We start from the raw sequence: 26,997 nt of genomic DNA, 5'->3' as shown, positions 1-26,997 counted from the left end.
CTTGGGGCCCTAGCATTTATGTACCCTCTGAAAAGTTCCCAGAATTCCAAACGTCACGCAGTTGCAGAAATAGCTGGCAGAACATGCTTCTGCTAGAGCTCAAGGCAAATCATGTGGTCAGGTGCTTCACATAGTTCAAAGCAATCTAACATCCCTGGGATTAAAATATTTTTTGTTTTTTAAACCAACCAGAATTGCAGAATTCTTAGTTTGTCTAGCTTTGGCCACTGGAGATATGTAGGGCTGTTTGATGGGTTAATTTCAGTTATAACCAGGATTGGAAGGTGCTTTTAGATGCTCTTTCGTGTAGCTGGTTCAGGGGTGGCAGCCCAGGTGCCCAGATGGAATTGGATGCCCTACTGGAAAGAATTGACGCTAATGTGCATGTCCATCCCAGTGCTGTTAAGTAATGAGCTAGGTCTTGTTATTACTTTGTGGAGGGATTCTGACATACAGTTTTCATCACTGATAAGCTGGGGTTTGAATTTTCATCCTTTTGATTTTCTACTCTTAAATCACTCTTAATACCAGAAATCTAAGACTTCTTAGAACTGAGTTCTCCCAGGGAAAAATACAAAAGAAGAGAGGGGAGTCTTGTTGGAGGGGAGTCCCTTTGTGTATGTGTATGTGTGTGTGTGTGTGTGTGTGTGTGTTGGGGGGAGGCATGCATACCAAGGCTTGTATGTAGAGGTCAAAAGTGCAACCTTGAGTGTTTGACCTTGTTTCAACCATGTTTGAATTACTGGAGTTTACAACTCAAGAATTCTGGGAGCTTTAATCTGAGATTAAAGGCAGGTATCACCATGCACAGGCCATTTAAGATTCTGTGTTCTACTTTTCCCATATTTTCACAGGAGAGGTAGAGATATGAGCAGGTTACCAAAGGGGCCTAGAATACCAAACACCAACTTCATTCCCTTCACCAGTGGACTTGGTCTAGTCTAAAGCCTTCACTGCAACAGGTCTGACTGGACCTCCCTGCTAGACCTGAGTTACCAAAGCTGGTCATAGGAACAGATACTTAGGACACCTGAACTGCAAGCTTAGTCCTTAAGGCCCATCCAGCCTCATCATCTCTCATACAGTTTTCCATATGTACCCCACTGTCTGTTCACACTTATACCAAACACTTGGATTACAACTCATGGAAAGCCTTGAAGTCTACTTGTCTCCGCCTGCTCAAAGCATGCACACGCACTGGCTCAGAGATTATTCGTTCTCAGTATCTCTAAGATGAAATAAGCCACTGCCACAGTAGATTTTCACAAAGGACCCTTCTAACAGACTGGGCATAGCAATAAAAGGCAACCTTATTTGTCCTCTCCAATCACTAACAAGATTTCACATGAACTTGTTAGGCTTTTGATCCCAGCCCTAACTCAAGACAGGGATCTAGGGATCAAGTGAGATTCAAAAAGTTCTGTAGGTAGGAGCATAACACTTGCAAGAGTAGCTACTGGGCTGGGGAGGAAACTGTTGTAGAGAGCTTCTCTACAATGTTTGTACCCTGGTTTTGTCTTCTGTCCACTGAATGATGGCAATACCTGTTAATCTCAGCACTGCTGAGAGACCTGAAAGTACAGGTGAGAGAAACAGAATGGCCCTGAAGCTCACAGCCCAGAGTTAGTCTGCAGCAAAAAGAACAGGAACTCCTCCCTACCTCAAGGTAAGAAACAGAACTCTGGAGTTTGTCTTCAAGCTTCTGTGCAGACATGCACCCGTGTTTATATTCACACAATGCAATCTTCATTTCTTTAAAGGATAAGTAAGCCCTTGGGGTTGGAGAGATGACTGCTCTTTCCAGGGGAGCCCCAGGATAATTTCCCAGCATTGTGTGGAGGCTCAGCCAGGAACTCTTGTTCCAGGGGATCTGATGCCCTCTTCTGGCTTTGGTTGGCACTGCATGCACATGGTGCACACATGAACAGCCCCACCCCCAAAATCCACACACACACACAAAAAAGGCTTGGGCTGGGCACGGTGATACATGCATTTAATCTCAGCACTCAGGAGGCAGAGCTGGGCAGATCTCTTGAGTTAGAGAGGCCAGACTCGTCTAGACAGGAGTTCCCAGAGCCCAAAGTCTTCTACAGACTGATTTGTTTCTAGGTGCTTTTCTAAGCCCCATTGCCTGTTTTTTGTTTTTGTTTTTTGAGATAGGGTTTCTCTGTGTACCCTTGGCTGTTCTGGAACAGCCTCCTCTGCCTCCTGGGTGCTGGGATTAACCATTACCTAGCTCCCCCCCCCCCCCCCCTTGCTTTTTAGCTTGACCTGGAATAATGTTAAATGTGTTCTCAAAGGTAGTCTTTTGGGATAATGTGGGAAAAGCTCCCAAATGGGGAACCAGGAATCATTTGAGAAGCCTTTGCACTAGAATGGAGAAGCCATAACTGGAATTTAGGTGTTGACTGATTTGTGCATGTTAGGGATATGTTCTACAACTGAGCCACACCCCTTAGCCCATGTGGCCTTTGGAAATGTAGCTTAGCTCAGCAAAAACATCCCAGAGAGTAGAGAAAACACAAATACAAATTGTTTTTTTGAAAATTGTGTATACAAAGTCAGGAGCTAGATAATGTAGCTGGAAAAGATACCTCAGCTCTGCTCCAGGTCCATCACCAAGTAGGGATGTATTTCCTTCAAGGCCTGGAGGAGGGAGTCCTTGCAGGTCAGGTTCCAGGATGGAGCAAAGCTGAAGAGCTTCCTCATCTTATCTTGGCAGGTGGTCTCTGCACGAACTGCCTGGTACTGTCCTTCAGTCAGCACACTGCCATGCAAAGCATCCAGCACCCCGTCCACTTCTGTGACCCTGGCAATGAGTGCTTGCCTGTGCCGGTCCACAAAGTGTCCTGAGGGTGGAAGTGAAAACAGTTTAACACTGCTTCAAAATTTACTAATGCAATTTTAGGGGTTGGAGAATCAAGGAAAGCCACCCACCATGACTAGATAGGCAAAGTACACTCTTCTAAAAATGTGTGGGTAGTAGGGAGGCAGGGTTAGTAGTCCAGTCTGGCTCTGGCCTTGGTACAAAGATAGGCTGTGCAAGGGTGTGGCAGGGTGGGGAGGCCTCACCTGTTCTGGCTGTACTCTGAGCAGGGACACTGGTTGCAGCTGCCACAGCTCCAGACTCTGCAAAGAAATGCCAGGTGGTTCTTTATCAACAGACTTTCAGGGGTTGACTCCCACACACCCAGGGTGCTAAGTTCAAGGCTACAAAGGGAAGATTTTTTTTTTTTGGCTATGGCAGGAGGAACAGTTAAGTGCCAAAGAGGCAAGCCTCTGCTGGTGTGCAGGAAGTTGAGGGTAGACGAACAAGGGGACACACTCACCTTCCTTAATCTTTTGCAGCTGCTCAGCCAGCTCCTGTAAGCCCATGTCTCTAAGCACAGTCATTGTGAGCTCCAAGCCATATGTCTCCAGATAGTAGCTGACAAGTTTGTCAGTGAGGTCTATGGCGTCCATCTGCAGCAGGGCCCCGCGTGGGATGCGCCCATAGCCTTCTCGCAGTTGCACTGTCAGCAGCTTCATCTTGAACTTTTTGAGCTCATCCCCTGACAAGTTTTCAAGAGCGTCCAGGATGGCATCTCGTGCCCGCCCCATGGCTCTGGGGTGGGCAGCCGCGGTCACCTTTTACTCTTGCTGCTGCTCGCCTGCTGCAGCCTGTCTGCTGCCAGCCCGCCAAGACCAGGAAGTCAGCTGCTTAGGCCGATGGGCATGCTGGGACTCCCCCACCCTCTTCTCTTACAGCTCCTGTTCTTTCCCCAGCAAGCTAGTTTTGGTTTCCGCCCCTATGACTTTCAGACTTGGCTTTTTGGCTAGGCTGAAGAAACAGAAGGTGGAGGTGGGTTGGCAGAGGAAGTGGGGTGGGGACAGAGGGTGGAGTTAAGTTGTTACTCTGGCAGGTCCGGAGATGCTGAGAGACTCAATAGAGTTTACTTGCAATCCAGCTGTTGCTGAAAAGCAACCTCTATGTTGAGTTTCTTAGAGCACAGAAGCTTAGAATCTTGGAAATCTAGACTCTCCAAATCTTGTTTCTCCAGATCTTAGGATCCACTCACATGCCATTGAATATTAGAATTTTAACAGCTAGAACACTAAGCCCCTTGAATTCCACAGATTTGGACAAAATGAAGTGCAAAAGAGAGTGACTATGTCTTCACCCTAGTTTCTTTCAGCTACATTTATTAAACGTTTTTGTCACTTTATCTCTCAGCCTCACATCTGCTGGAAGGTGGGGACCTGGGTTGGAAGGGCTAAGGCTTCTTGAAACCTTACCAAATGCCCCAGTTATTAAAAATTAAATATTTTGTAGTGTGATGACAACTGGAGTGTAGAGACCTGAGTGGACAGCTAGCTACCCCCTTACTCCTGGGCTGGTTAGGATGACCTTGGAGCCTGCTCTGTACCCAGAATTCTTAACCTGCTTTAAACATGGTTGGGGGTCTACTGGTCCATCCCAGTTTTGATCTATTCAGTCTTGTTTTATACCACACTACCAGTTTACCCTTATCTTCAAGCCCCAGCCACACTGGCCTCTCAGTTCCTCTGGAGTTGCTTTTTCAAGTCTTTGCACATGCTGTTCCCTAAATCTTGAAATTGCTTCCTTCTCTGACAAATGCTTGGCTCCTCAACCCTTAGGTTAAATGTTACTTCCTCTGAGAGACCAGGCTTAAGAGTCCTCCATCTACCCATCTAGATCATATTGCTGCTAATGAACAAAGCTACTTTTTTGTAGCTCTTGTGCTTTGGTGGGGGAGGGGAGGCTAGGGAGGTTGTTATAATGCCCAGCATGTGCCAAGGGCCCGCTACCTAGTCACCACTTAATGCTTTGCCTGTTTATTTACTTTAGATAACCTTGTTGTGTAAGCTAGGCTAGTCTTGAACTCCTGATCCTTTTTGTTCAGCCGCCTGACTGGTTGGAATTTGAATAGCAGGTGTATTCTACCACATCTGGCTTAAGGTGCCTCCCTCCTCTGGACAGGATGCCATTCTGTAGCCCTGGCTGTCCTGGAACTTGATTGAGATCCACGTGTCTCTGCATCGAAAGTGCTTGGATCAAAGTGTGTGCCACTAGGACCGGCAGGGTTCTACCTCTTGACACTTTACAACTGTGGATTAAGTTTGCAGGGTGACAGAGTGTCCATCCTTGTGGCATGGTATACCAGCAGCAATTGTGGTGAGATAGCCAGTGTACCTTGACTCATGGCTTATGGCTCCTCATTGATCCCTCCATAATTTCCAGATCATTATGGCCATATATGCATCTCATAGCCTACACAAAGGATGTTGTCCCTTTCCTACTCCTGTAAGTCCCCAGATTCCTCAGAGTCAAATGTCATTACTAAGTAATTTCAACTCTTCTTTAGGCTGGGATCCTCTATAAGTGTCATGTATATGCTTTTTGACAGTCCTTTTAATGGGAAAAATAGCCATGTACAAAAGGGACGATGGACTCAAGAGCACCTTGAATATGGTCTGATAACTTATCAGCTTAGCTTCTGTCTTTTTAAAAATAACTGGTCAAACCTAGGGTCTCGTGCATTTGTTTATTTCATTTCTGTTCCCAACATGACTTTCCCTGCTATTTTACCCTCTGTTTTCTCCCCATGATGTTCCTCCATGTCTCTGCCACGGTTTTTATAATATGATATGTCTACTTTTTCTAGAGTCTGAGAACTTAAGAGCAGAAACCAGATCTGGACCATCTTTGGCCAATACCCAGCATAGGGCTTGTCACTGACTTAGCCTTGAGGAGCCTTCATAGAATGACAAAAGTCCGAATCCTAGAATCGTAGAAATATATGAGAGACAGGCAGGAGATTTTGCCCCATGCACAAAACTGAGGAGAGGTGCAAGAGTCTGTGATTTGCAAAGAATGATACCCCAGATTCAAATAGTATGCAATAGAAAAGAGCTTTTGTTCTGCTGAGATCCAGCATGCAGGGTCTACCATACGACAGGATGGAAGATGGAGGTATAGGCTTTGCAGTTTTAAAGCCTGTTAGGGTAGGAGTGGGTGCCTTTTACCTTTCTTTCCCTTGATTGGTTGCCTTTGTGATTCTCTAAGGCTCTGAGGGATTTGGGGTACTTTTGCTGATTAGCTATATTGGTTCAAGCTAGGTAATGGGGCAGCTTCCTGATTGGCTGACAATGAGGTATGGTTTGTTTTTTGTTTTCCTGGAATTGACTTGTTTCAGACTTTTCCAGTCCTGTCAGCTGGCTCTGGCTAAACTGTCCTCACAAGGTAACTAGCCTTATGGCAGACCTAGACTGGTTTAAATGGGATAATTGAGATACAAGCTAGTGGGAACAAGCCAAAGCTTATGACCTAGGCATTTATTCATAATTTTCAGAGTCCTTATTCTGGGAACAAAGAGGCCAGGTAGAAAAGCTGGTGGCTACAAGAAGGCTACATAAAGAAACCTTGTCTTACCTCCCCACCTCCACAAAAAAAAAAAAAAAAAAAAAAAAAGACCCAACACATGGCCTCCAAGGGCACACACACATATTCACATAATTTTAAATAAAAATAAAGAGTGTAGGATGGTTAATTTTATGGGGTTAGCAATTCTGACTGTAGCTGTGTGTTTGTTTCTCCTCTGCAGATGACCCTGAGTGTTTTGCATTTGTGCATAAATTTGATAACTTTCAACTATTGTTTTTTTGAGGCAGGATTTCGCTATGTATCCCTGGCTGTCCTTGGATCTTGCTTTGAAACCAGGCTGGTCATGAACTCAAGAGATCAGCCAGCTTCTGCCTTCTGAATGCTGGAGTTAACTGTGCTGCACCACTGCCGGGCGTGGTGGTACGCCTTTAATCCCAGCAGAGGCAGGTGGATTTCTGAGTTCCAGGCCAGCCTGGTCTACAAAGTGAGTTCCAGGACAGCCAGGGCTGTACAGAGAAACCCTGTCTTGAAAAACCAAAAAAATATGTGCACCACTATACCTGACTCTTTCAACTTTTTATAATAGATTTGTGTGTTATCTTCTTGTCTTGTTTCTTAAGACAGGGACTTCACATGTAGCCCTAGCTGGCCTGGAACTTGTCATGAAGCCTAGGTTGACCTCAAACTCACAGAGCTCTGCCTGCCTCTTCTTTCAAATGCTGGGATAAATGGTGTGTGCCTCTACATCCAGCTCTTTGTATTTGTCTTACTTATTGAATGATTGATACTGTTAAAAAATACACATGTGTGTATATTTCAAATTTTAAAATTTATTTATTATTGTATATGGGTATGATTGTACTTATGCTTTGGTGTGCATGGAGGTCAGAGACTAGCATTTGGGGATTAGCATTCTCCTTTTACCATGGATTCTAGAGACTGAGTTTTAGGCCTGAAAACCACGTAATTTACTTATTTTGGTTTTATGAAGTATGGCTTCAAATCTGTTTTGCAGTTGAAGATGACCTTCCTTCTGCCTTGACCTCCCAAGTGCTGGGATTCCAGGGGTGTTCTACCCCGCGCTGTTGTGTAGCTCCTAGCTACATAGATTGACCCTTTGTTTGCACAAGGTTGCCTTTGCTTTTAATTGAAACTTGGAGGCTGCAGAAAATGGCATGAAGAAAGAGAGAGAGAGAGAGACCTCTGAAGAACAATGGGATCCTCACACTCACTTTTCTGGTGGTGAGAGGGGATCCACTTGGGTCAGGTTTGATATCTGACCAGTTACACATAATTCATGTGTTCAGACCAAGACATGGACCATACTGGCCTCAAACTTAGAGATGTCTTGCCTCTGCCTTAAGTGCTGAGATTAAAAGAATGTGCCACTATGCCTGGCAAGAACATGTATTTCTAATATTTCCAGAACACTGGGCAAGTTACTCAACTTCCTCTGTGCCTCCTTTGTTCCCTAAGGCACAGGCAGGGACAGTGGGGGTTGGTTACATGACCCCCAAAAGTTAGAGGCTGTGAAGGGCTTGGAACAAAGCAGGCACATAGAATTTCAGCCTTAGTTTTCCAGCCTGTGGGCTGGGATGTTAGTGATCTCTCAAGGTTGTAGGGAGGGCTCACTGGAGAAATTAGTGGTAATAATTGCAATAATATCAATACCTAGCATTTGCAGAGCATGTTCTGAGTGCTTGTCAGATGTGGCTCACACCTGTAATTGTCAGTGGGCCAATGGAGGTCAGCTCGGACTACATATAGAACACTAGGCTATCCTGGACCTAGGTATATATGTCTTAGGTAAACAGGAGAGCCTATCCCCAAGTCCAAAGAACTAACCTTTTGAATCTTTATAATAATCAAATATTTATTACAACATGTAACCCCCATTTTAGAGACAATGAAGAGTAGGAAAAATAAAAGTTCCCTGGACTCTTCAGTTTCCCGAGAGAGAACGTGAGCAAAGCAGGCTGACTGACTTGTGCAAGATCATGCAGTGAGATGCTACAGTCAGGGCAGATCGCACTTCCTAAGCTCTTGAATGGTGTCTCTGTTTATTTGGCATGTTATACTCTTTACTCCTCATGGTAGCATGTACATGTAGCCCTATGCATCCTGGCTGCCCTGAAACTCATGTAGACCAAATTGGCTTCACATTCACAAAGATCAGCCGGGCAATAGTGACACACACCTTAAATCCCAGCACTTGGGAGACAGAGGCAGGCAGATTTCTGAGTTCCAGGCCAGCCTGGTCTACAGAGTGAGTTCCAGGACAGCCAGGGCTATACAGAGAAACCCTGTCTCGAAAAACAAAAAACAACAAATTCACAAAGATCCACCTACCTCTGCCTCCCAAGTGCTGGGATTAAGGGTGTGTGCCATTACTCCCAGATAGCATCTCACTTTTTAATCCAGGCTAGCTTCAAACTTGTGGCTGCTTTTTCACCTCAGCTTCCTGAGAGGAGCTAGGGTCACAGATATGAGCCATTTATGGGACTTATCGCTCTGGCTGTTGGGAGGCTTTCCCTGGATACAAATTGAGAGCTGTCTGAGCCCCAGGGCCCTTGGAGGAGTTTGGCTTCAGGAGCAGCAACACTGGTTCCCTCCTCCTCCTCCTCCTCCCTTCTTGTTCTGTCTTGTACTGTAACCTGTTTAAAACAATGCCCTTTTCACGGGTCAAATAAGAGACCTCGTCTGTCGTTGTCACCTTTGGCTATGAATACTATGCATGGATCAAATCTAGAATCTGTAGCCTCAACTTGACAATGATGGAAATTCTAGATGAGGTAAATTTTTGAATGTTAGTTTTTGAACTTAAATGAAACTGCTTGTGGCTTCAGCAACCAGCTCCAAAATATACATTTGCTCCACACCCTTCCTGTTACAAACATCAGGCCAACTCTGAGCAGTTCAGTATCATCGAAGTGGGTGGGGTCTTAGAGAGAATGAAGAATAGGAGAAATAAAAGTTCCCTGGATTCTTGAGTCTCCTGGGACAGAATCCTAGCTTCAGAGGAGTAGGGTTACAGCATGCTTGAAATACCAACACTCAAAGACCAAGACACAGAGCCTCCAAAGAAGACAGAATTTAAGACAGAAACTCTGATCTGGGTAAGAACGGTTGAGGGAGGAATGAGTAAAGCCAGCTCAAGGCTGAGCAAAACTGATTGAATCTGAGAGGACAAATGAGAAAGCGTTTCTGTGTCTGTTCCTTTTTGGAAATAATTGGTCATCATAGTGTGCCATGCACTTTATTCTAAGCCAGAGAAAAGCATGGAACAGCATTTATACATTTATATTCTAGCAGAAGACAATAAAGCAACCAAGTCAAATGTATTATATGTTAGATGGTGATAATTATGCAGGATGAAGAAGCAGATATGGGGGAGTTGGGGGAGACATGAGACTGTCAGTTGGGGCTCATCTGTAGTCACAGCATGGGGCTGAGGTAGGAAGATGAGTTCAAGATCAGCCTTGGCTGCATACCAAATTTGAGAACCAGTTTAAAAATAAAGCAGGTTATTATCCAGGTCTAGTGGCATATACCTTAAACCTAACACTCAAGGGACTGAGATGGGGATTCAGTATTCCATGTCAGCCATTTCTACATGCTGAGATTTTGACTCAAAAATAAGGACAAAGCAAAACAAGAAAAGAAAAGATGAGAAATACCATCTAGTTGTAATTATAGAGGAGCTGTGGGGCTAGGACACTGGCTGCTCTTGTAAAGGACCTAGTTCATTTCCCAGCACCCAGCCATCTGTAACTTCTGTTCCAGGAGATCTGATGCCTTCTGACCTCTGAGTACCAAACATGCACATGATGCAATGCATCTATGCAGGCAACACTCTCTCTCTCTCTCTCTCTCTACATATATAAACCCAAAAAAGTTTAAAACTATACATATCAGATATTTCTGCTGGAAGTACATAACTTGTGGGAAACTAGGTTTCTTCATTTATCACATAAATTGTATGTGGATATATATACAAAAATATGAAGAGTGAGATTTTTTTTCCTTTGGCTTGAATATTTTTACAGTTTTTATTTATTTGACCCTCCTCCTCTCCCTGCCCTAGAAATCAGTTCTTTGCATAGACTATGGTCATGGGGCTGCACAAGATCAATCCATGAATACCTTGTGGTGGGTTATCTTACACAGTATTGCAACTTTACATAGAGCATGGGTAGCATATACGCATTGGGATCCCTCACTTAGGAAATGTCTAAGATGTAGTTTCCAGTATGTTCTGAGTGACAAAGTTCTTTGTGCACGAATAGGACACAATTTATACAGCATATTGGGAGCATATTGGATGTAGTACCTTCCCTTCTTAAAAGATTTTCTCTGTCCCTGTCTCTCTATGTGTGTGCCTGTGTGTGTGCACATTCATGCACATGCATACAGCTGCCCACAGAGGCCAGAAGAGAGCAGGAGATGGAGTTGTAGGTAATTGTGAGCTGTTGGATGTGGGTGTCAGGAACTGAGTTTGGGCCCCTTTAGCTCATGCTCTAACTGCTGACCCATCTCTCTGGCTCATGCTGTGCCTCCCTGCTTTCTTGGCAAGATTGATGTTCTTTTTTGTGTGTCATGCTGGAATTGAGGACCCAGAGGGCTATTCTTTCTCTATTTTTTAGATTTGTTTATTCTAGTTTATGTGTATGGATTTCTTGCTTGAGTCTATGAATGTATCTCATGGCTATCCCTGCCTTACGAGGTCAGAAAAGTGTGTAGGACTACATGAAATTTCAGTCACGGGTAACTGGGAGCCACCGTGTGGGTGCTGGGAACCAAACTTGGCTCCACTTCAAGAGCAACAAGTACTCCTAACTTTTGAGCCATCTCCCCAGCAGGGCATTATCGTATGCCACAGGGATGAGCAATTTCCTCCCTGTGTATCCATAAGAGGAACATACTTGCTTTAGGTCTGGGCATGGTAGTGCATACATGTGATCCTAGCACTTAGGTAGTGGAGGCAGGAGGATCAGGAGTTCAAAGCAAGTTTCTTGTATATAGTGAGTCAGAGGCCAGCTTAGGCTGTGTGACACATTTTCTCAAAGAGCTAAACAAAATACAACAACAACTAAAAGGAACCAAAACTGAAAACTAAAAAACAAAACTCCCCCAATACCCAAATAGCCTTGCTTTACTTCAATTGTTTACTTATACACAGCATCCTGATGTCCAGGAGCTTGTAGCATTCCTGCCTGCAGGATTACAGGTGACTCCCAGAGCTGGCTTTACACACACACACACACACACACACACACACACACACACACACACGTTTGTTTTGTTTTTCAGGATAGAGATTTTTCTATATAGCTCTGGCTATCCTGAAATTCACTCTATAGACTATAGACCAGGCTGGTCTTGAACTCAGAGACCTGCCTGCTTCTGCCTCCTAAGTGCTGGGATTAAAAGTGTGCATCCTCTTCCAACAGCACTCTCTCATATATATATATGTATATACACACACACACACACACAAAATCTCCCTACTTCTCAGGTTCTCATGCAGCCAAGATCAAAGTTGGCTCGGGGCAAACGTCAGTTCTGAGCTGTAGACTGTTTCAGTTCATTCATTTAACTACCTATCATTCATTCTCCAAGTACTTGGGGGACGGGGTACATTGTTTCAGGGCCTATGCTAGAAAATAGGGGGAAAGTACCCTCACCTTAGTTATGGAGGAAGGAGGTCCTGCCTTCCCACAGGTGGAGTTAGCACCACCAGTGTAAGTGGTTGGGAAATGAATAGGTTAACCAACAACGTCAACTCTTGCCTCAGCTTCTTAAGCATAAGCCACTCCACTCCAGCCTCTTGCTTTAACTGTTTTTTAAAAATGGTTTAAAGTTATTTAATGTGTATGGGTATATGGTTTATGTACCACGTGTATGCCTAGTATCCACAGAGGTCAGAAGAGGATATCAGGTTGCCTGGAACTGGAGTTATCGATGGTTGAGTGGCTATGTGGGAACAGACCTCAGGTCCTCTGGAGGAGCAGACAATGCTCTTAACCACTGAACCATCTCTCTATTCTAGCTTGGTACTTAAGATGTAAAGAAGTGAGGGAATCTTGTGTATCTGTCTTGTTACTGAGAGCAGCACTGGGACACTCAGGATTTAAGGAGAAGATGTAGGAGTTTGAAGAACCATCACTGCAAGCCTGGCGTTGAGAAGAGGTCTGAGGAGAAAAGGAAAAGAGCTATGCAATATCTGGGACTGCAAGAACGTTCTAGATAGAGGGGTGGCAAGGACAAAGTCCTCGAGGGGCCAGGGCGGGGGGAAGGGTGAGGCACAGGTCAGGGCAGTGAATGGGGCCAGATGGGTATAAATTGTAGGTCATAAGGAAGACTGATTTTTATTCTGATTAAAATTTATATTGACCATCGAAAGATAAGCTATTAAGAAAGCCTGATGCTTCCATCGGGGCAAACGTCAGTTCTGAGCTGTAGACTGTTTCAGTTCATTCATTTAACTACCTATCATTCATTCTCCAAGTACTTGGGGGACGGGGTACATTGTTTCAGGGCCTATGCTAGAAAATAGGGGGAAAGTACCCTCACCTTAGTTATGGAGGAAGGAGGTCCTGCCTTCCCACAGGTGGAGTTAGCACCACCAGTGTAAGTGGTTGGGAAATGAATAGGTTAACCAACAACGTCAAGGAGGAAGGAAGCCAGAGTGGAAGTGCTGTAGGGAGAAGGGCAGCCGTGCTTGCCCACTGATTCTAAGCTCTAGCCTGGCCTGAGGAAAGGACTAGGCCAGGCCAGGATGTCTGCCTGCTGACTGCTCACACTCCATATTTAGAACAGTTTCCCGAAAGCTGTGGGAGGGAGTGGATAGGACAGCTAAATATAGTTCTTAGGCCACTGAACTATCTGGGAGGGTGTCCACTATATGCCTATCACCTGTTGCGTCCACCCACGGCCATCTGGCCCTGAATCCCTGCCCTTGCATTGAGCCTGCTGCTTGCTTCTTGCTTGTCTCTGGACACAACTCCAATCACCCTGCTGTTAGACCTGTTCCTGACTTGTCCTCCCGGGAGTCTTTTTGGCCAAAGTTCTCCCACCAGACCTGTGAGTCCTGTGGGCCTTGAGATATGGGGAAGAAGAGGGCTGGGTATTTGAGAGAGGTCAGTGGGAGGTCAATTGGAGAGGGGATTCTAGATAATTCCAGAAGAGTGAAGGCCCAGACCTAGGTCACAGACTGAAGCCTGTGCTAAATCAGTAGCAAGGAGTGGGTGGAGTGGGTAGTGTTTAAAAACCGGGGCTGATAAATGCCTAGTTGGGTTACATTTGTTTTTATCTGGGCTGAGAATGGCGATAACACCACATCCTCTTTACCAGATGGTCAAAACCAGATTCTCTTCCAGTGTGGGATGTGAGGTAGTTACAGGATGGGGCTCTGGCTGCGGGGCCACAGACCCAGTGATTGAGCTGGAATTCCTGTCTTTGGGTCTCTCTAATGGGACTCCTCTTCCCAGGCTCACCATGTCCGCTGCACCTGGCCTTCTGCGTCAGGAACTGTCCTGCCCGCTGTGTTTGCAGCTGTTCGACGCTCCAGTGACGGCTGAGTGTGGCCACAGTTTTTGCCGTGCCTGCCTGATTCGAGTGGCAGGGGAGCCTGCTGCGGACGGCACTGTTGCCTGTCCCTGTTGTCAGGCACCTACACGGCCACAGGCTCTAAGCACTAACCTCCAGTTGGCACGCCTTGTGGAGGGTTTGGCGCAAGTGCCCCAAGGCCACTGCGAGGAGCACCTGGATCCACTGAGCATCTACTGCGAGCAGGACCGCACACTTGTGTGTGGTGTGTGTGCCTCGCTCGGTTTGCACCGTGGTCATCGTCTTCTGCCTGCCGCCGAAGCCCACGCACGCCTCAAGGTGCGGGACCCGGTGAAGGCAGGGTGGGACTGCTGAACTTTCATTATGAGCTTCTGAGAATTGGCTCCAGGTTGCTTTAGGAGGGTGGGCGTGGCTAGGCAGCCAGAAAGGGGGTGAAGGGTATCCAAAGGCCGCCTGCGGCACCTGTAGAGCAAAGCGGACAGGAACCGGCTGGGAGCTGCCTGCAGAATAGCTACCTTGCTTGGCTGCGGTCCTCCAGCAAGCCTGGAAATGCCAGAGCCGGGTCTGACCAAACTGGCATATTGGGACTGGGAGACTATCTTCGGCTCACACACTCTTGGGTGAACTGGGTGGGCCTGCTAGACTGGTATGTTTGCACGGTGGAGGATCTGGTAAGACTAGCAGACAGAAAGTTAAAGTCCCAGAGGCCAGCTGTCCAGCTGTGCACCGATGCACGGCAGAGGCCTACTCATTCCTGAAACTTATTAAACTTGTGCAAGCCTGAAGTTTGCAAAGGGAGTGGGAAGGGTGAGGCACTCCTGGCCAAAGCTCACCATGGGTAGGTAGCACCAAGATTCCAGCCTAGGCTGTTACTATAGTCTAAACTAGAATACAGCCCTTACACAACTGTGTTATCCTGAAGTTGCACCAGGAAAAAGATATCCAATTATCACCGAATGGATATACACCAAGTACACAGGCTTCTACGTATCATCATGTATATCACAAATCACTTTTGTGCTGATACTAGCGGATAGGTGCTCACCTAGCCCACGAAGGTGTTAGTAAGTATTTATTAGGCTATGGGAAAACAAAAACAAAAAACCAAACCCTAGCACCAGGTGAGGGAATTGGGGTCCTACTCCAGCCCAGTGAGGCTGTTGCCATTGTCTTCTGCTGCCTCCCAGGCATTGCTTTCTCAGCACCCAGTCTTCACTCTCTTTTGGTAGCAATTCCTGAACAACCTTTCCAGGGCCTTGCCTCATGGCCCTCCTTCCTGTGCCCACCTTACTCAGTTCAGTTCAGTCCTGGCTGTGAGCCTGTTGTTAGGAGACCACCCAGCCCAGTTCCTCTTTGCTAATCCCTGAACTCTATCTAACCTTGTTCATCTTTATCTGTGAAGGGAGACTAGAACTTATGAGATAGAAGTGTATCAGGCTTCTGGGAAAATGAGGGGCAGACGTGGAGCTCCAGTCTCCGGGATCTGCATCAGCTTAGTCTTAAGCCTTAGGAGGTCTGAGAAAGGAGACCCTAGGAAAGAGCCCGAGGGAGGAAGGGAACAGGGAGAGCTCTGGAGCCTGACATGATGCCTGGAGCTTTGACAGGCTAGAGTGGTTAGGTCAGGAACCCACTTACCAGACTTGATTGGTTGAACAAGTTCCTGGGCACTGGGGGCTCCTACTGACTGCTTTTTGAAGCTGTGCTGCGTGTCCCTGCACACCCATGTTCTGCAGCACAGTTGCTATGGGTTGGCACTGAAGCCGAAGGCAACTGGTTTGTTGGTGAGGCTGATGGCATCCAGTGGTCCAAGTTCCCTTTATCTCCCAGGATGTGTTGAAAGCCCTCCAGAGTGGAGCCAGCCTCAAGCTGAACTTCTTGGGCCAGCCAGGCTCCCTGATACCTTCTGATGGTGCTTGTTTGCCAGGGCTCAGCCCTGTGACCATGACTGACCCTGAACCTCTGACTGCAGTCTGAGCCTCTGACCACAGGCACCCAGAGCAACCAGGCTGGCCTCACTGTCAACAGATGGTGATCCTTGAGTGAGGACCCGTGAGGAAGAGACTGCCCTGGCAGCTAGCCAGGAGTCCTCCGTTCAGCCCTGTGGTTTCCCCTGGGCCAGTATTCCTCAGCAAACACCACCTTCTGTCTTCAGTTTCCTCAGGGGAGCAGGAGGTGTCATCTGATTGAAATGGGGGTGTTACTGCTCCCATTCTTCATAGGAGGAAAAGGAGACTGGGGAGAGCAGAGGTGGTAAGAAGGCAGGGATGACCACGGCAGGAACTGTTAGCTCATCCCATGCCAGCTCTCAGAAGGGTTAGCCTTAGATTTTCTGTCCTCAGAGCCCATAGGCGCGGAAAAGGGGCTGGCTAGGGCACCAGGCTGACTGTGACTGAATTTTTAAAGATTTATTTATTTATTATATGTAAGTACACTGTAGCTGTCTTCAGACACACCAGAAGAGGGCATCAGATCTCATTACAGATGGTTTTGAGCCACGTGTAGTTCCTGGGATTAGAACTCAGGACCTCTGGAAGAACAGTCAGTGCTCTTAACCACTAAGCCATCTCTCCAGCCCGTGATTGAATTTTTAAGTAAGGGACGAAACCCAGGAAGGGAAGATTGTATTTTCTCTCCTCCCCTTCTTCCATTTTTCTCTTTCTCCTCCTCACCTTCTTCTTTTCCCTCTTCTGCCTCCCCCCTCCTCCCTGTTCCTTCTCTGCTTCTTCCTCCCCCTCATTTTCCTTCCTCTCTCTTCCTTCTTCTCCTCTGAGACAAGGTACTAGGTATTATTATGTAGCTCAGGCTGGTCTCAAATTTGTGATCCTCCTGCCTCAGCCTCCTGAGGGCTGGGGGTTGCAGACACACATTATCATCGCCAGCTTCCTTTCTTTTTTTTGTTCATCCTTCACTCATTTCTGGAAGCGTGCTGTGTGCACATGCTAGACTTTGCAGTCTGGTGGTGATCTTGTGTTTGTGACCCTTGCAAGGAAATGTACTGGGGTTAACCGCTTGCAGGTAAGGCTGGGGAATTAAGGCCAGTGGGAAGTTAGGAAATAGAACATCAGGCTGGAGAGATGGTTCAGCAGTTAAGAGCATTGACTGCTCTTCTAGAGGTCCTGAGTGCACAGGCATCTGTAATGGGATCTGATGCCCTCTTCTTGTGTATACGAAGACAGGTACTAGGATGAAGTATGGTTAGGCCCGGAGGTATGTAAATGGATAGGGGACCAGACAGAGGGCTGGAGAAAGAGCTAACATCAAGGGGAAAAGTACAGATGGCAGGAGGATGGCATTCCTATCATCTCTTTTAATTTGTCCCATAGACACAGCTTCCACAGCAGAAGATGCAGCTGCAGGAGGCATGCATGCGCAAGGAGAAGAGTGTAGCGTTGCTGGAGCATCAGTTGGTGGAGGTGGAGGTGAGGGGGCTGTAGTGGCAGAACCCTGGGACTGTAGGTCCAGGCTGAGGGTCCCTAGGCAAGAATCTTCTCATCCCCACCTCAGGAGACAGTGCGCCAGTTCCGGGGAGCTGTCGGGGAGCAGCTGGGGAAGATGCGGATGTTCCTGGCTGCCCTAGAAAGTTCTTTGGACTGTGAAGCAGAAAGGGTTCGGGGTGATGCTGGGGTTGCCTTGCGTCGGGAGCTGTCAAGCCTGAACTCTTACCTAGAGCAACTGAGGCAGATGGAGAAGGTGCTGGAGGAGGTGGCTGACAAGCCACAGACAGAATTCCTCATGGTGAGCACTGGAGGACCTCCCTTCCCTGCTTTCTGGCCATGGCTCAGGCTCCAGTGCCTCATCCCATTGTCACATTGTTCAGGGGACCCTGAAGCCTGCAACAGTGAAGGGACAAGCTAGGACTTCATATCAGTGTTGGTACTCTGAACTGTGTGGTTCAGATTAGATGGTGCGTGAGTGTCTCCATGGCACCACTCACGTCATGATGTTATAGGCTTGTGTGTCTGCTGGGACAGTTTTCCTTTTTATTTTTTTTATTTTTTTATTTTTTGGTTTTTCGAGACAGGGTTTCTCTGTGTAGCCCTGGCTGTCCTGGACCTCACTCTGTAGACCAGGCTGGCCTCGAACTCAGAAATCCGCTTGCCTCTGCCTCCCGAGTGCTGGGATTAAAGGTGTGCACCACCACGCCCGGCTGGGACAGTTTTCTAACAGGCGGATTTATGTCTCTGGGATAAGGAAGGGCACTTGTTTCTGTTCACATGATAGTTAATCTCCGAAGGTGGCGTTGAGGCCTGGGTTTCTTTTGGCTTTTCTCATCTTTCTGACCCCACACTCATTATTAGAACGCCCCAGAGTCCTTCCTTCCTTCCTACTTTATCTCCATTCTCATTTTCTCTTTCTCCAGAAATTCTGCCTGGTGACCAGCAGGTGAGCAACTGTCTCTTTCTCTCGCTGAACTTGCTTGCCCTAGTCTTCCAGGGATACCAGCTGCGCACCATGCTTTCCAATCATGTCTCACAACCACTTCTGTGCACTTTGCGCTGAACACAGACCCAAGACAGCCTAAGCCTTATCCCAGGACCTCACATACTGGTGCCATGGTGCCTCAGATGTGGAATAGGTCACAGGTATCATTTCAAGACTGCTGGGAGGCAGAGGGATTGCTGAAGGAGACTTCCCAGGAGGACAGACATTGGAGCTGAAGCTGGAAGTATGGACAGGAGCTGGTGCTATAACACGGCAAAGGGCAGACTGGCCTCAAGCTCACAGTGTGGTCAGGCCTGGAATGAGCATTCTTCCTGCCTCGCCTCGCACATGCTAGGGTTTTTGGCATGCTCCACCATGCCTGGCTCAAGCATTTTAAAGGGTGCATTTATGTTCAGTGGCATTGCATGCACTCATGTTTAAGGCAAGGGTGTGAGGTGAGGAAGCCCTGAAAGCCCTCTCTAACAACCTGAGCCCTCTAGTCTGGGGAGTAACTTTTCCTTCCCTTCATCACCTCTCCACCCCCAGGCTGCAGAAGATCCTGTCAGAGTCACCACCACCGGCAAGGCTAGATATCCAGCTGCCTGTCATCTCAGATGACTTCAAATTCCAGGTGTGGAGGAAGATGTTCCGGGCTCTGATGCCAGGTACTGAGATGGGTGGGTGGCTCTTCATTGTATAACTGTGGGGTTGGTGAGAGGCCCCAGACACAGGGAACGGCCTCCCAGCCCCACCTCAGAGAGCCACGGAAGAAGATACTCTTTGCTTCTAGGGTCCTTCCTTAAAGCCCTCTAACCTGTGCTTAGAGAAGGACCTTTGAGGGCCTGGGGTTGACAGTGGGTAAAGGCCATGGAAAGCACCCAGCTGACCCCAGGAGCCCTGCTGAGGCTGGGTCTGGGCCACGGCCTGTGTGATCCTTGGTCAGTTCTTGTCTCTGACCATAGAGATAATGGTCTCTGCTGGCTGACATGGCCTCTGGGAGCCTGTGGCTGGGGGCCAAGGGCTCAGTCTCTTCTAAGAGGTAACATTTCTGGGTGCCCACAGGATGGAAGGACACACACATACACAGGGCTGTTCAGCCTTTACTGCCTCTGGTCCAGGAGGGTGAATGACAACAACTTTAATTTATTCAAGAGAAAACTTTTTAAGGCCCAGAGACTACATCAAGACAGACAGAACTGGGCTTCTTGGCTCTTGTTCTGGATCTTGGGCCTTTGTGGGCCTCAAAAAAATATCACTCATTTGGTATCTCCCAGTCCTGCCCACCTCTTACTTCACTGTGTAGCTGACGAGAGGTGGAGAGGAGTCTAAGGTCCTTTGAGAGAGGGAAGGCTCCACAGAGCTAGCCTGACCACTGTCTGTTTTTGGCAGCGTTGGAGGAACTGACTTTTGACCCCAGCTCTGCGCACCCGAGCCTGGTCGTGTCCTCCTCTGGTCGCCGAGTGGAGTGCTCGGACCAGAAGGCGCCGCCAGCGGGAGAAGACACGCGCCAGTTCGACAAGGCGGTAGCGGTGGTGGCGCAGCAGCTGCTGTCACAGGGCGAGCACTATTGGGAGGTGGAGGTGGGCGACAAGCCGCGCTGGGCCATGGGAGTGATGGCGGCTGACGCTTCCCGCCGTGGCCGGCTGCACGCGGTGCCCTCACAGGGGCTGTGGCTGCTCGGTCTGCGCGATGGCAAGATCCTGGAGGCGCACGTGGAGGCCAAGGAGCCTAGGGCACTGCGCACCGCAGAGAGGCCGCCGGCGCGCATTGGCCTCTACCTAAGCTTCGCAGATGGCGTCCTGGCTTTCTATGATGCGAGCAACCCCGATGTCCTTACGCCGCTCTTTTCTTTCCACGAGCGTCTGCCCGGGCCCGTGTATCCCATCTTTGACGTGTGCTGGCACGACAAGGGCAAGAATGCTCAACCTCTGCTGCTTGTGGGGCCGGAGCAGGAACAGGCCTGAGCTCCTGCCGACTGGGAGGGAGGCCTGGTCCTGAAGGCGGTGGGATCACTTAGGCCACCTTTGTTAGGTCTGGATGGGTTGGGTGGGGGCGGATTTCTAGGGCCGAAGACTAGGCTGAAGGTGGCCAGGAAGGGGGTGTTTGTCTTATAGAGTTCAGGGGAGTGCACAGGGGACCGACGTGAGGAATAGAGGGAAGATTACTCAGGTCAGTGAGGAAATCTGAGTTTGGGCCAAGAGTTCCAGGAGGAAGCTGAGGTTTAGGGAGGCTGGGGAGAGGATAGGATTTGGCAAGGATTTAGTGGAGGATCTTGGGAAGTCTATGGAACAATGGTCCCTTCAGCCCTGCAATCCACTCCTGAAGGCCCCCTCCTTTTCAAGGTTGCAGATTCCTCATACCCGATGGGTTTTCAGTCAATGCTCGTATCTAACGGCCTTTTCAAAGCCCCCAGCAGTCCCGAGAGGGTGCTGGGTGCATGGCTATAATCCCAGCATCCAGGAGGCTGAGGCAGGAGGATGACAAGTTGAAAGCCAGCAGCAGGACTCTATCAAAAACAACAGGGGAAGGGGTCAGAGAGGGCTTCTTTTTTTTTTTTTAGGTATTTACTTCATTTACATTTCAAATGCTATCCTGGAAGTCCCCTGTACCACCCCCCCTCCCCTCCCCACCCACTCCCGCTTCTTGGCCCTGGTGTTTCATAGAAAGTTTGCAGCAGAGAGGGCTTCTTGAAGCTGCAGAGAGCTGTAGAGATGGCTCGTGTTATGGGGACTTGCTGCTCTTGCAGAACGTTGAGGATCCTCCAATCACAATGAGTTTGACGGTCTCTTCCAGCCTCTGTGAGCACGGTGGCACACGGATACATGTGCCGGCAGAACACTGACACATGTTAAAAAATAAACAGATTCCCTCTCTATCTCTGTTTCTGTCTCTGTCTGTCTTCGGAGTCAAGGTCTTGCTATGTAGCTCAAGCTGGCATAGAATTCACTACGTGCCCCAAGTTAGCTTCAAATTCCTGATTCTCCTCTTCCGCCTCTGGAGTGTTGTGGTTACAGGTGTATGCCGCCATGCTCAGCAAAGTCAGTTGGTTGTGACAAGTTTCTAAGTGACCCAGAAGCTGCTGGTCACCTTGGCATCACCCTGAGAGCACACCCTGACTGTAGACTATCAGCGCAGACATGAGGCATTAAGTCTGATTATATGGCCTGACCGAGAAAGAGGAGAGGGAGTAGTAGAACTCTTAGTCTTTCCCATGGCCTCTAGAATGTGGTTTTGTTTGGACATTGAAGAAATCCTCCATGATTCTACCAAGAGAAAGAGCTTCACATTGTCTTTCTGTGAGCTCTGCTGCTGGCAGCAAGCAAGACTTTCTGTGGGGCTTCCAAACTGGCCCTTCCTGTCTTCCCCGGAACCTTGCTCTGTAACCCAGGCTGGTCTTGAAGTGCTGGGATTAAAGGAGTGTGCTACCACCACCACCACAGGGCAACTTTCTTAGACTGAACAAAAATTATTGTTTTTAATTGTGTGTGTGTGTACATGTGTATTTGCGGAGGATAGAAGTTTATATTGAAGGCCTTCTTTGATTCTTTTCCACTTTATGTATCGAGACACGGTGGTCTCTTGCTGAACTCAAAGCCAGAGCTTCCCAACTGGGCTAGTCTAGCTGGCCAGCTTACTTCCGGAGCTGTCTCTCCTGCAGCCTGCTGAATTAGAGCAGGCTGCCATGGCCAGCTGGCATCTCTGTGGGTTCTGTAGATCTGAATCGTGTTCCTCATGCTTGCACCATAACCCCTTTACCTCTGAGCCTCTCCTCAGTTCCCTTGTTCCTTTTACCACACAACCTGCTGTTCTGCAGACATCTGCTTTGAGATGAGACAAAGGCCTGACGTATTGGCTGTGTTACATTCTTTAATGAGCAGCAATGCTTTGCAGGATGTTGCCCTGAGATGACACCATTTATGCCACCTGTGTCTGTAAAGAGTTTCTGCACAGAATGCCAGGCTGCAACTCCATCTCGGGTGGCAATACTGAGCGCTTCAGACTATAAATTCTCATCTTGGAGGAGCAAACTTGACCAGGGTGGGCTTCCGCAAGGCCCAGGCAACCTGCATAGACAGTGTTTGCCTCTTCTTGATTTACCTCAGACCAGGCAAAAGAGCTGTGGACTGATTTGCTCCTTCCTTCCTGTTCCCCTTCCTTCCTGTCCCCCTTCCCTCCTGTCCCCCTTCTTTCCCGTCCTCCCTTCCCTCCCATCCCCGTTCCCTCCTGATCACTTGGAATCACTGAGTTATGCTGGCATCATGCTCTTGGACCTCCAGAACTGTGAGCTATGTAAACCCATTTCTTTATATGTTGCCAAGATTCAGGTAACTTGTTAGACAGCAGAGAGTGGGAAAGCAGGGAACCCAGAGTAACTGGCTGCTGAGACATCTCCTGCCTTTTGACTCTGCACCTACCACACTTAAACGGGAAAACAAAAGTTCCTGTTAGGAGCTTGCTACGTGTCCACATGTTTGCTTCTATTTTTTATCTAATGTATTTTATGTATATGGGTGTTTTGCTTGCATGTACATCTGCACACCAGGGGAGGGCATTGAATCACATGGAATTACATTTGTGAGCCACCATATAGATGCTGGGACTTGAACTCAGAACCTCTGGAAGGGCAGCCAGTGCTCTTAAGCACTGAGCCATCTATCCAGCCCGATACTTTTGTACTTTATACCTAGTTTATTTCCACTTCCCTGGGCCTCATAACAGTTAAAGCTCTACTAGGCTCTGTGGCATCTTAGGTGGGGTTCTAGAACCTTCTAGGTGTAAATAAAATGATGTTATCTTAAGAAATATTTTACTTTTAACTGTGTGTGTGTGTGTGTGTGTGAAGGTCATAAAACTAGAAAGTCAAACACGAGAGGGGAAAAATAGTTAAGGGACTCCAAAAATAATAGAATATATGCAACATGAAGGTAGAAAGTGACAACAGGGAACAAAGGGTGTGGGGTGGAAAGAAGAAGGGGGGTGAAATAAAACTAACCCTTCCTTTCCGTTGCTTCTGTCAGGTGTTTTAGTCACACCCACACAAAATTAGCTAATATAGCCATGCTCCTGTGAACTCAGGCTCTTCCAGTTCATGTCAGGGGCTGGAGAGCTAGCTCAGCACATACTGCTCTTGCAGTTTGGACCCATACTGAGCATACATGTATATATACGTGTGTGTGTGTGTGTATGCGAGCGCATGCACACATGAGCGCTCATTTATATAAAAATGAAGTTTGCTCCCTTCCATTCCTGAAAACTGTCTCAGCTCTGAGATTATTTAACATGGTTGGATGTCTCACCGTACTAATGGAGGACATATACTAATGGCCCCTGCCCTTCTTCCCACAAGTTCTAAATGACCTTTCTTCTGGTCGACTGAGCTGTGGCCAGTCTGTAAATGTGCTCCTCAGAGTCATGTGGAGGGGTAGAAACCTGGGCTTGCCACATTGAATGCGTACAGAGGTAGTGCTAACAGAAGCCATATGTTTAGGTGCCAGACCTTAGGGAGCAGTGCCAGCAGCCCTGATGTTGCTGTTCACTGTCAGAGTAAAGGAAGGATGGGTTTTCAAGAAAACCTCTGTATCCAAATTTCTATATCAAAATGTACTTTTAGCTGGGCATGGTGGCACACTCCTTTAATCCCAGCACTCCGGAGGCAGAGGCAGGCGGATTTCTGAGTTCGAGGCCAGCCTGGTCTACAGAGTGAGTTCCAGGACAGCCAGGGCTTTAAAGAGAAACCCTCGAAAGACAAACAAAACAACAACAACAACAACAACAACAACAACAACAACAACAACAACAACAACAAAAAAACCAACAAAAAAAAAAGTGAGTATATACCATGTGTGTTTTGTGTTTTTCTGGGTCTGGGTTATTTCACTCAGGATATTTTCTAGTTCTATCCATTTGCCTGCAAATTTCATGATGTCCTAGTTTTTAATAGCTGAGTAGTATTCCACTGTGTAAATGTACCACTTCTAATGGAGGGATGGGGACACCAACCCGCCTACAAAATCTTCGACCTACATTTTGTTCTGCTTACAAGATGTGCAGGGGTAAAGATAGAGCAGAAATTGAGGGAATGGCCAACCAATGACAGGCCCAATATGAGACCCATGTCATAAGAGAGGGCCCACCTCTGACACTATTAGTGATGCTGTGCTGTACTTTCAGACAGGAGCCTAGCATAGCTGTCATCAGAGAGGCTTCATCTGGTAGGTGATGGAAACAGATGCAGAGACCAACAGTCAAACATTAGGTGGAACTCGGGGAGTCTTTTTTTTTTAATTGGGAAAAAATTAATAACCTACTATATATTAATGTATAATCTACTATATATTAATAATGCAATACTGAAATTGTGAAATATTAAATATTGTTTTCCCCAAAAAACTTAGTGATTTCTTTTTCGTGGGACAAGTGGAGACAGAACTAAGCATTCACGTGGTCAGTCCAGATTTAGTTGACACTAATGTCTAAACAGTTGTTCATATTTCATCTCTATAGTAAGGTAGATTGTGAACTCCTTGTATCTCTGAATCTCAGCATAGGTTTCATGAGACAACTTATAGGAATGTCAAATATTTGATGTGCAAACTCAAAAAGCTCTAGGTTGGAATTCGGTTTTGTTCAGCTTTACTTCAGTGCACTTGAGGACATAGCAACTATTTTCTTTCCTAATTCCTTTGAAAAATATTTCTGCAGTAAAACTCGTTTCTTCTTTACAATAACTGGGTTGTTTTTGAGAAAGATTATCAGCTTTGTGGTTGGTTTTCCACTTGGTAAAAATCTATCAAAAACATCCCATTATAATTTATAAGGAAAAAGAGTTGTTAAAGGCTGTAGGATCAGGAAAGAAGTCGTCCTTCTTAGCTGTGTAAGCACAAACACTCAGAGCGAGCCGACTCAGGTGACTCCATGGTGTTCAACTCTCCTGTACAAATGAACTATTTCTATAAATGTCTATTTCTGTCACTTCCCGGCTCCTTGGAAAAGGAATTAGCTGCACTGCAGTTGTTTGCTGGTCCAATTTTAAGAGTCCAAGGTCCTTTTTATGAATCCAGCCCACTGATATTCATGTCCCAGACAAAATCAGTTCAAAAGACAGAAATCAGGGCAAAGACTGCATACAACACAGCACAGGGATATGCCACTAAAAGTTGTTGTCCATCCATAGCTAATGCAGAAATAAAAATTTTGGAAGTGGGAAAACTACACCATCCAATAATTGTGGAACTGAGAAGAATTCCTACCATTCTTTGTAAGGAAAATACCACTGCAAAGCTGGACAACAGGATCATGGGAAGAAGACAATACCCAGGACACTTGCCACACAACCAAATGACACAACTGTCATACTCATTAAATTTAACAAACAAAACATTCCTAAACATCCAATTGCACTGATCCTGTATACGTAGCCAAACTGGGTTTTGCCAGCCAGTAACAGCGTGGCCCCAAAGGCAAGGCAGAACACCACTGGCCCTGCCAAGTCCTCATTTATGATGCTGCCGTCAGCTGCCCTCAGAGGGTGTAGCACCGTTAGCACTTTTTGCCAAATGTCAAAATTGATACCCAACTCTTCTAACAGAGGGGGCTCCTCTTCAAAGCTGTCTCCATAGAATGGCTGGTTGAGGTGTTGTTGGAGGATAGGCCTCAGCTGGCTGGTAAATCTGCCCAGTGTATGTCTGCTGTGGCTGCATCATGTCTGGAGGGACAAATGGGCCTTGCTGCGAGTAGTCACAGCCAGCATACTGCTTGCTGTAGGGTCCCCCACTTCCTCTATAGTCATAGGACTGCTGAGATTGCTCGTCGATGCTGTAACTCACCTGGTAGAAACTGCTGTTTAAGTTATCAAAGCCTGACATTGCCAACTATCAAATGCTTCGGCAGCTGCAGCTGCGACTCCAGCTGCCCCTAGTAATCCCTCTAACTCAGCTTCAGACCTGGCGGTAGCCCTGTTGCTCGGAACTCAGGGAATCTTGTGGAAGAGAGGGAGAAAGGATTGAAGGAACCAGAGGGCTCAAGGACACTATAAGAAAATCTACAGAATCAACTCACCTGGGTCCATAGGGGCTCACAGAGCTGACCACCAACCACAGAGCATGCCTGGGAAGGACCAAGGCCCCTCCACATATGTAACAGATGTGAAGCTTGGTCTTCATGTGGGTCCCTTAGTAACCAGAGCTGGGACTGCCTCTGATTCTGTTGCCTGCCACTGGATCCCTTTCCCCTAACTGGGCTGCCATGCTAGGTTCAATAGGAGATGAGCCTAGTCTTACAGCAACCTGATCTGCCAAGGCAGGTTGATATCCATGGGAGGCCTCCCCTTCTCTGAGGAGAAAGGGAGAGAGGGATGGGGGGTGTTGGTGAGGCGATATGGGGGGACTAGGAGGAGAGGAGGGAGGGCAAGCTTCAATAAATGCTGGGTCCTGCCCCCACAGTCAGGATCTCAAAGAAGGGAGTGAGGGTCATGGTGTCTGCACCTGGGGCCAAAAACTGATGATGTCTGGCAACTTAACTGTCTTGATATTCAGGGGCCAAAAGCTGATGGCTTCTGGGGACCCTGCATCTCAGAGCAACCTATTGCAGCCATGCAATTTGGTGGGCCATCTCCAGAAAAC

At 47.4% G+C, this 26,997-nt stretch overlaps 2 protein-coding genes and 1 pseudogene across 2 annotated transcripts; 1 reads left to right on the top strand and 2 right to left on the bottom strand.

The window, feature by feature from the left end:
- Positions 1-201: 201 nt before the first annotated feature.
- Positions 202-3,755, bottom strand: LOC110299014 (apoptosis-associated speck-like protein containing a CARD). The gene is made up of 4 exons (XM_021168587.2): positions 3,330-3,755; positions 3,073-3,129; positions 2,595-2,849; positions 202-356 (listed from the first exon to the last, which is right to left on the bottom strand). The coding sequence occupies exons 1-3, from the start codon at positions 3,598-3,600 to the stop codon at positions 2,596-2,598; spliced, it is 582 nt and encodes a 193-aa protein (XP_021024246.1). The 5' UTR covers positions 3,601-3,755; the 3' UTR covers positions 202-356; position 2,595.
- A 9,531-nt stretch (positions 3,756-13,286) lies between these two features.
- Positions 13,287-21,240, top strand: Trim72 (tripartite motif containing 72). Its single transcript, XM_021168775.3, has 7 exons — positions 13,287-13,468; positions 13,876-14,272; positions 17,278-17,373; positions 17,459-17,689; positions 18,315-18,337; positions 18,923-19,041; positions 19,766-21,240. Exons 2-7 carry the CDS (start codon positions 13,883-13,885, stop codon positions 20,338-20,340), a joined length of 1,434 nt encoding a protein of 477 aa, XP_021024434.1. The 5' UTR covers positions 13,287-13,468; positions 13,876-13,882; the 3' UTR covers positions 20,341-21,240.
- A 4,230-nt stretch (positions 21,241-25,470) lies between these two features.
- Positions 25,471-26,241, bottom strand: LOC110299444 (protein YIPF5 pseudogene; annotated as a pseudogene).
- Between the last annotated feature and the right edge of the window lie 756 nt (positions 26,242-26,997).

The sequence above is a fragment of the Mus caroli genome, unplaced genomic scaffold, assembly GCF_978045245.1.
Source record: "Mus caroli unplaced genomic scaffold, Mus_caroli_1 scaffold_8, whole genome shotgun sequence".
Classification (NCBI taxonomy): Eukaryota; Metazoa; Chordata; class Mammalia; order Rodentia; family Muridae; genus Mus; species Mus caroli.
Note: the sequence above shows the minus strand (reverse complement) of the source record. Positions and strands in the feature narration are given on the sequence as shown.

Excerpts from the sequence above, each read along its gene's own strand:
- Trim72 (XM_021168775.3), top strand. The coding sequence starts at position 13,883 with ATGTCCGCTGCACCTGGCCTTCTGCGTCAGGAACTGTCCTGCCCGCTG. Across the intron at positions 14,273-17,277 it reads AAGCCCACGCACGCCTCAAG|ACACAGCTTCCACAGCAGAA; the intron begins GTGCGGGACCCG and ends TTTGTCCCATAG. Across the intron at positions 17,690-18,314 it reads CACAGACAGAATTCCTCATG|AAATTCTGCCTGGTGACCAG; the intron begins GTGAGCACTGGA and ends CTCTTTCTCCAG.
- LOC110299014 (XM_021168587.2), bottom strand. The coding sequence starts at position 3,600 with ATGGGGCGGGCACGAGATGCCATCCTGGACGCTCTTGAAAACTTGTCA. Across the intron at positions 3,130-3,329 it reads GCTGCAAAAGATTAAGGAAG|AGTCTGGAGCTGTGGCAGCT; the intron begins GTGAGTGTGTCC and ends ATTTCTTTGCAG. Across the intron at positions 2,850-3,072 it reads TCAGAGTACAGCCAGAACAG|GACACTTTGTGGACCGGCAC; the intron begins GTGAGGCCTCCC and ends TTCCACCCTCAG.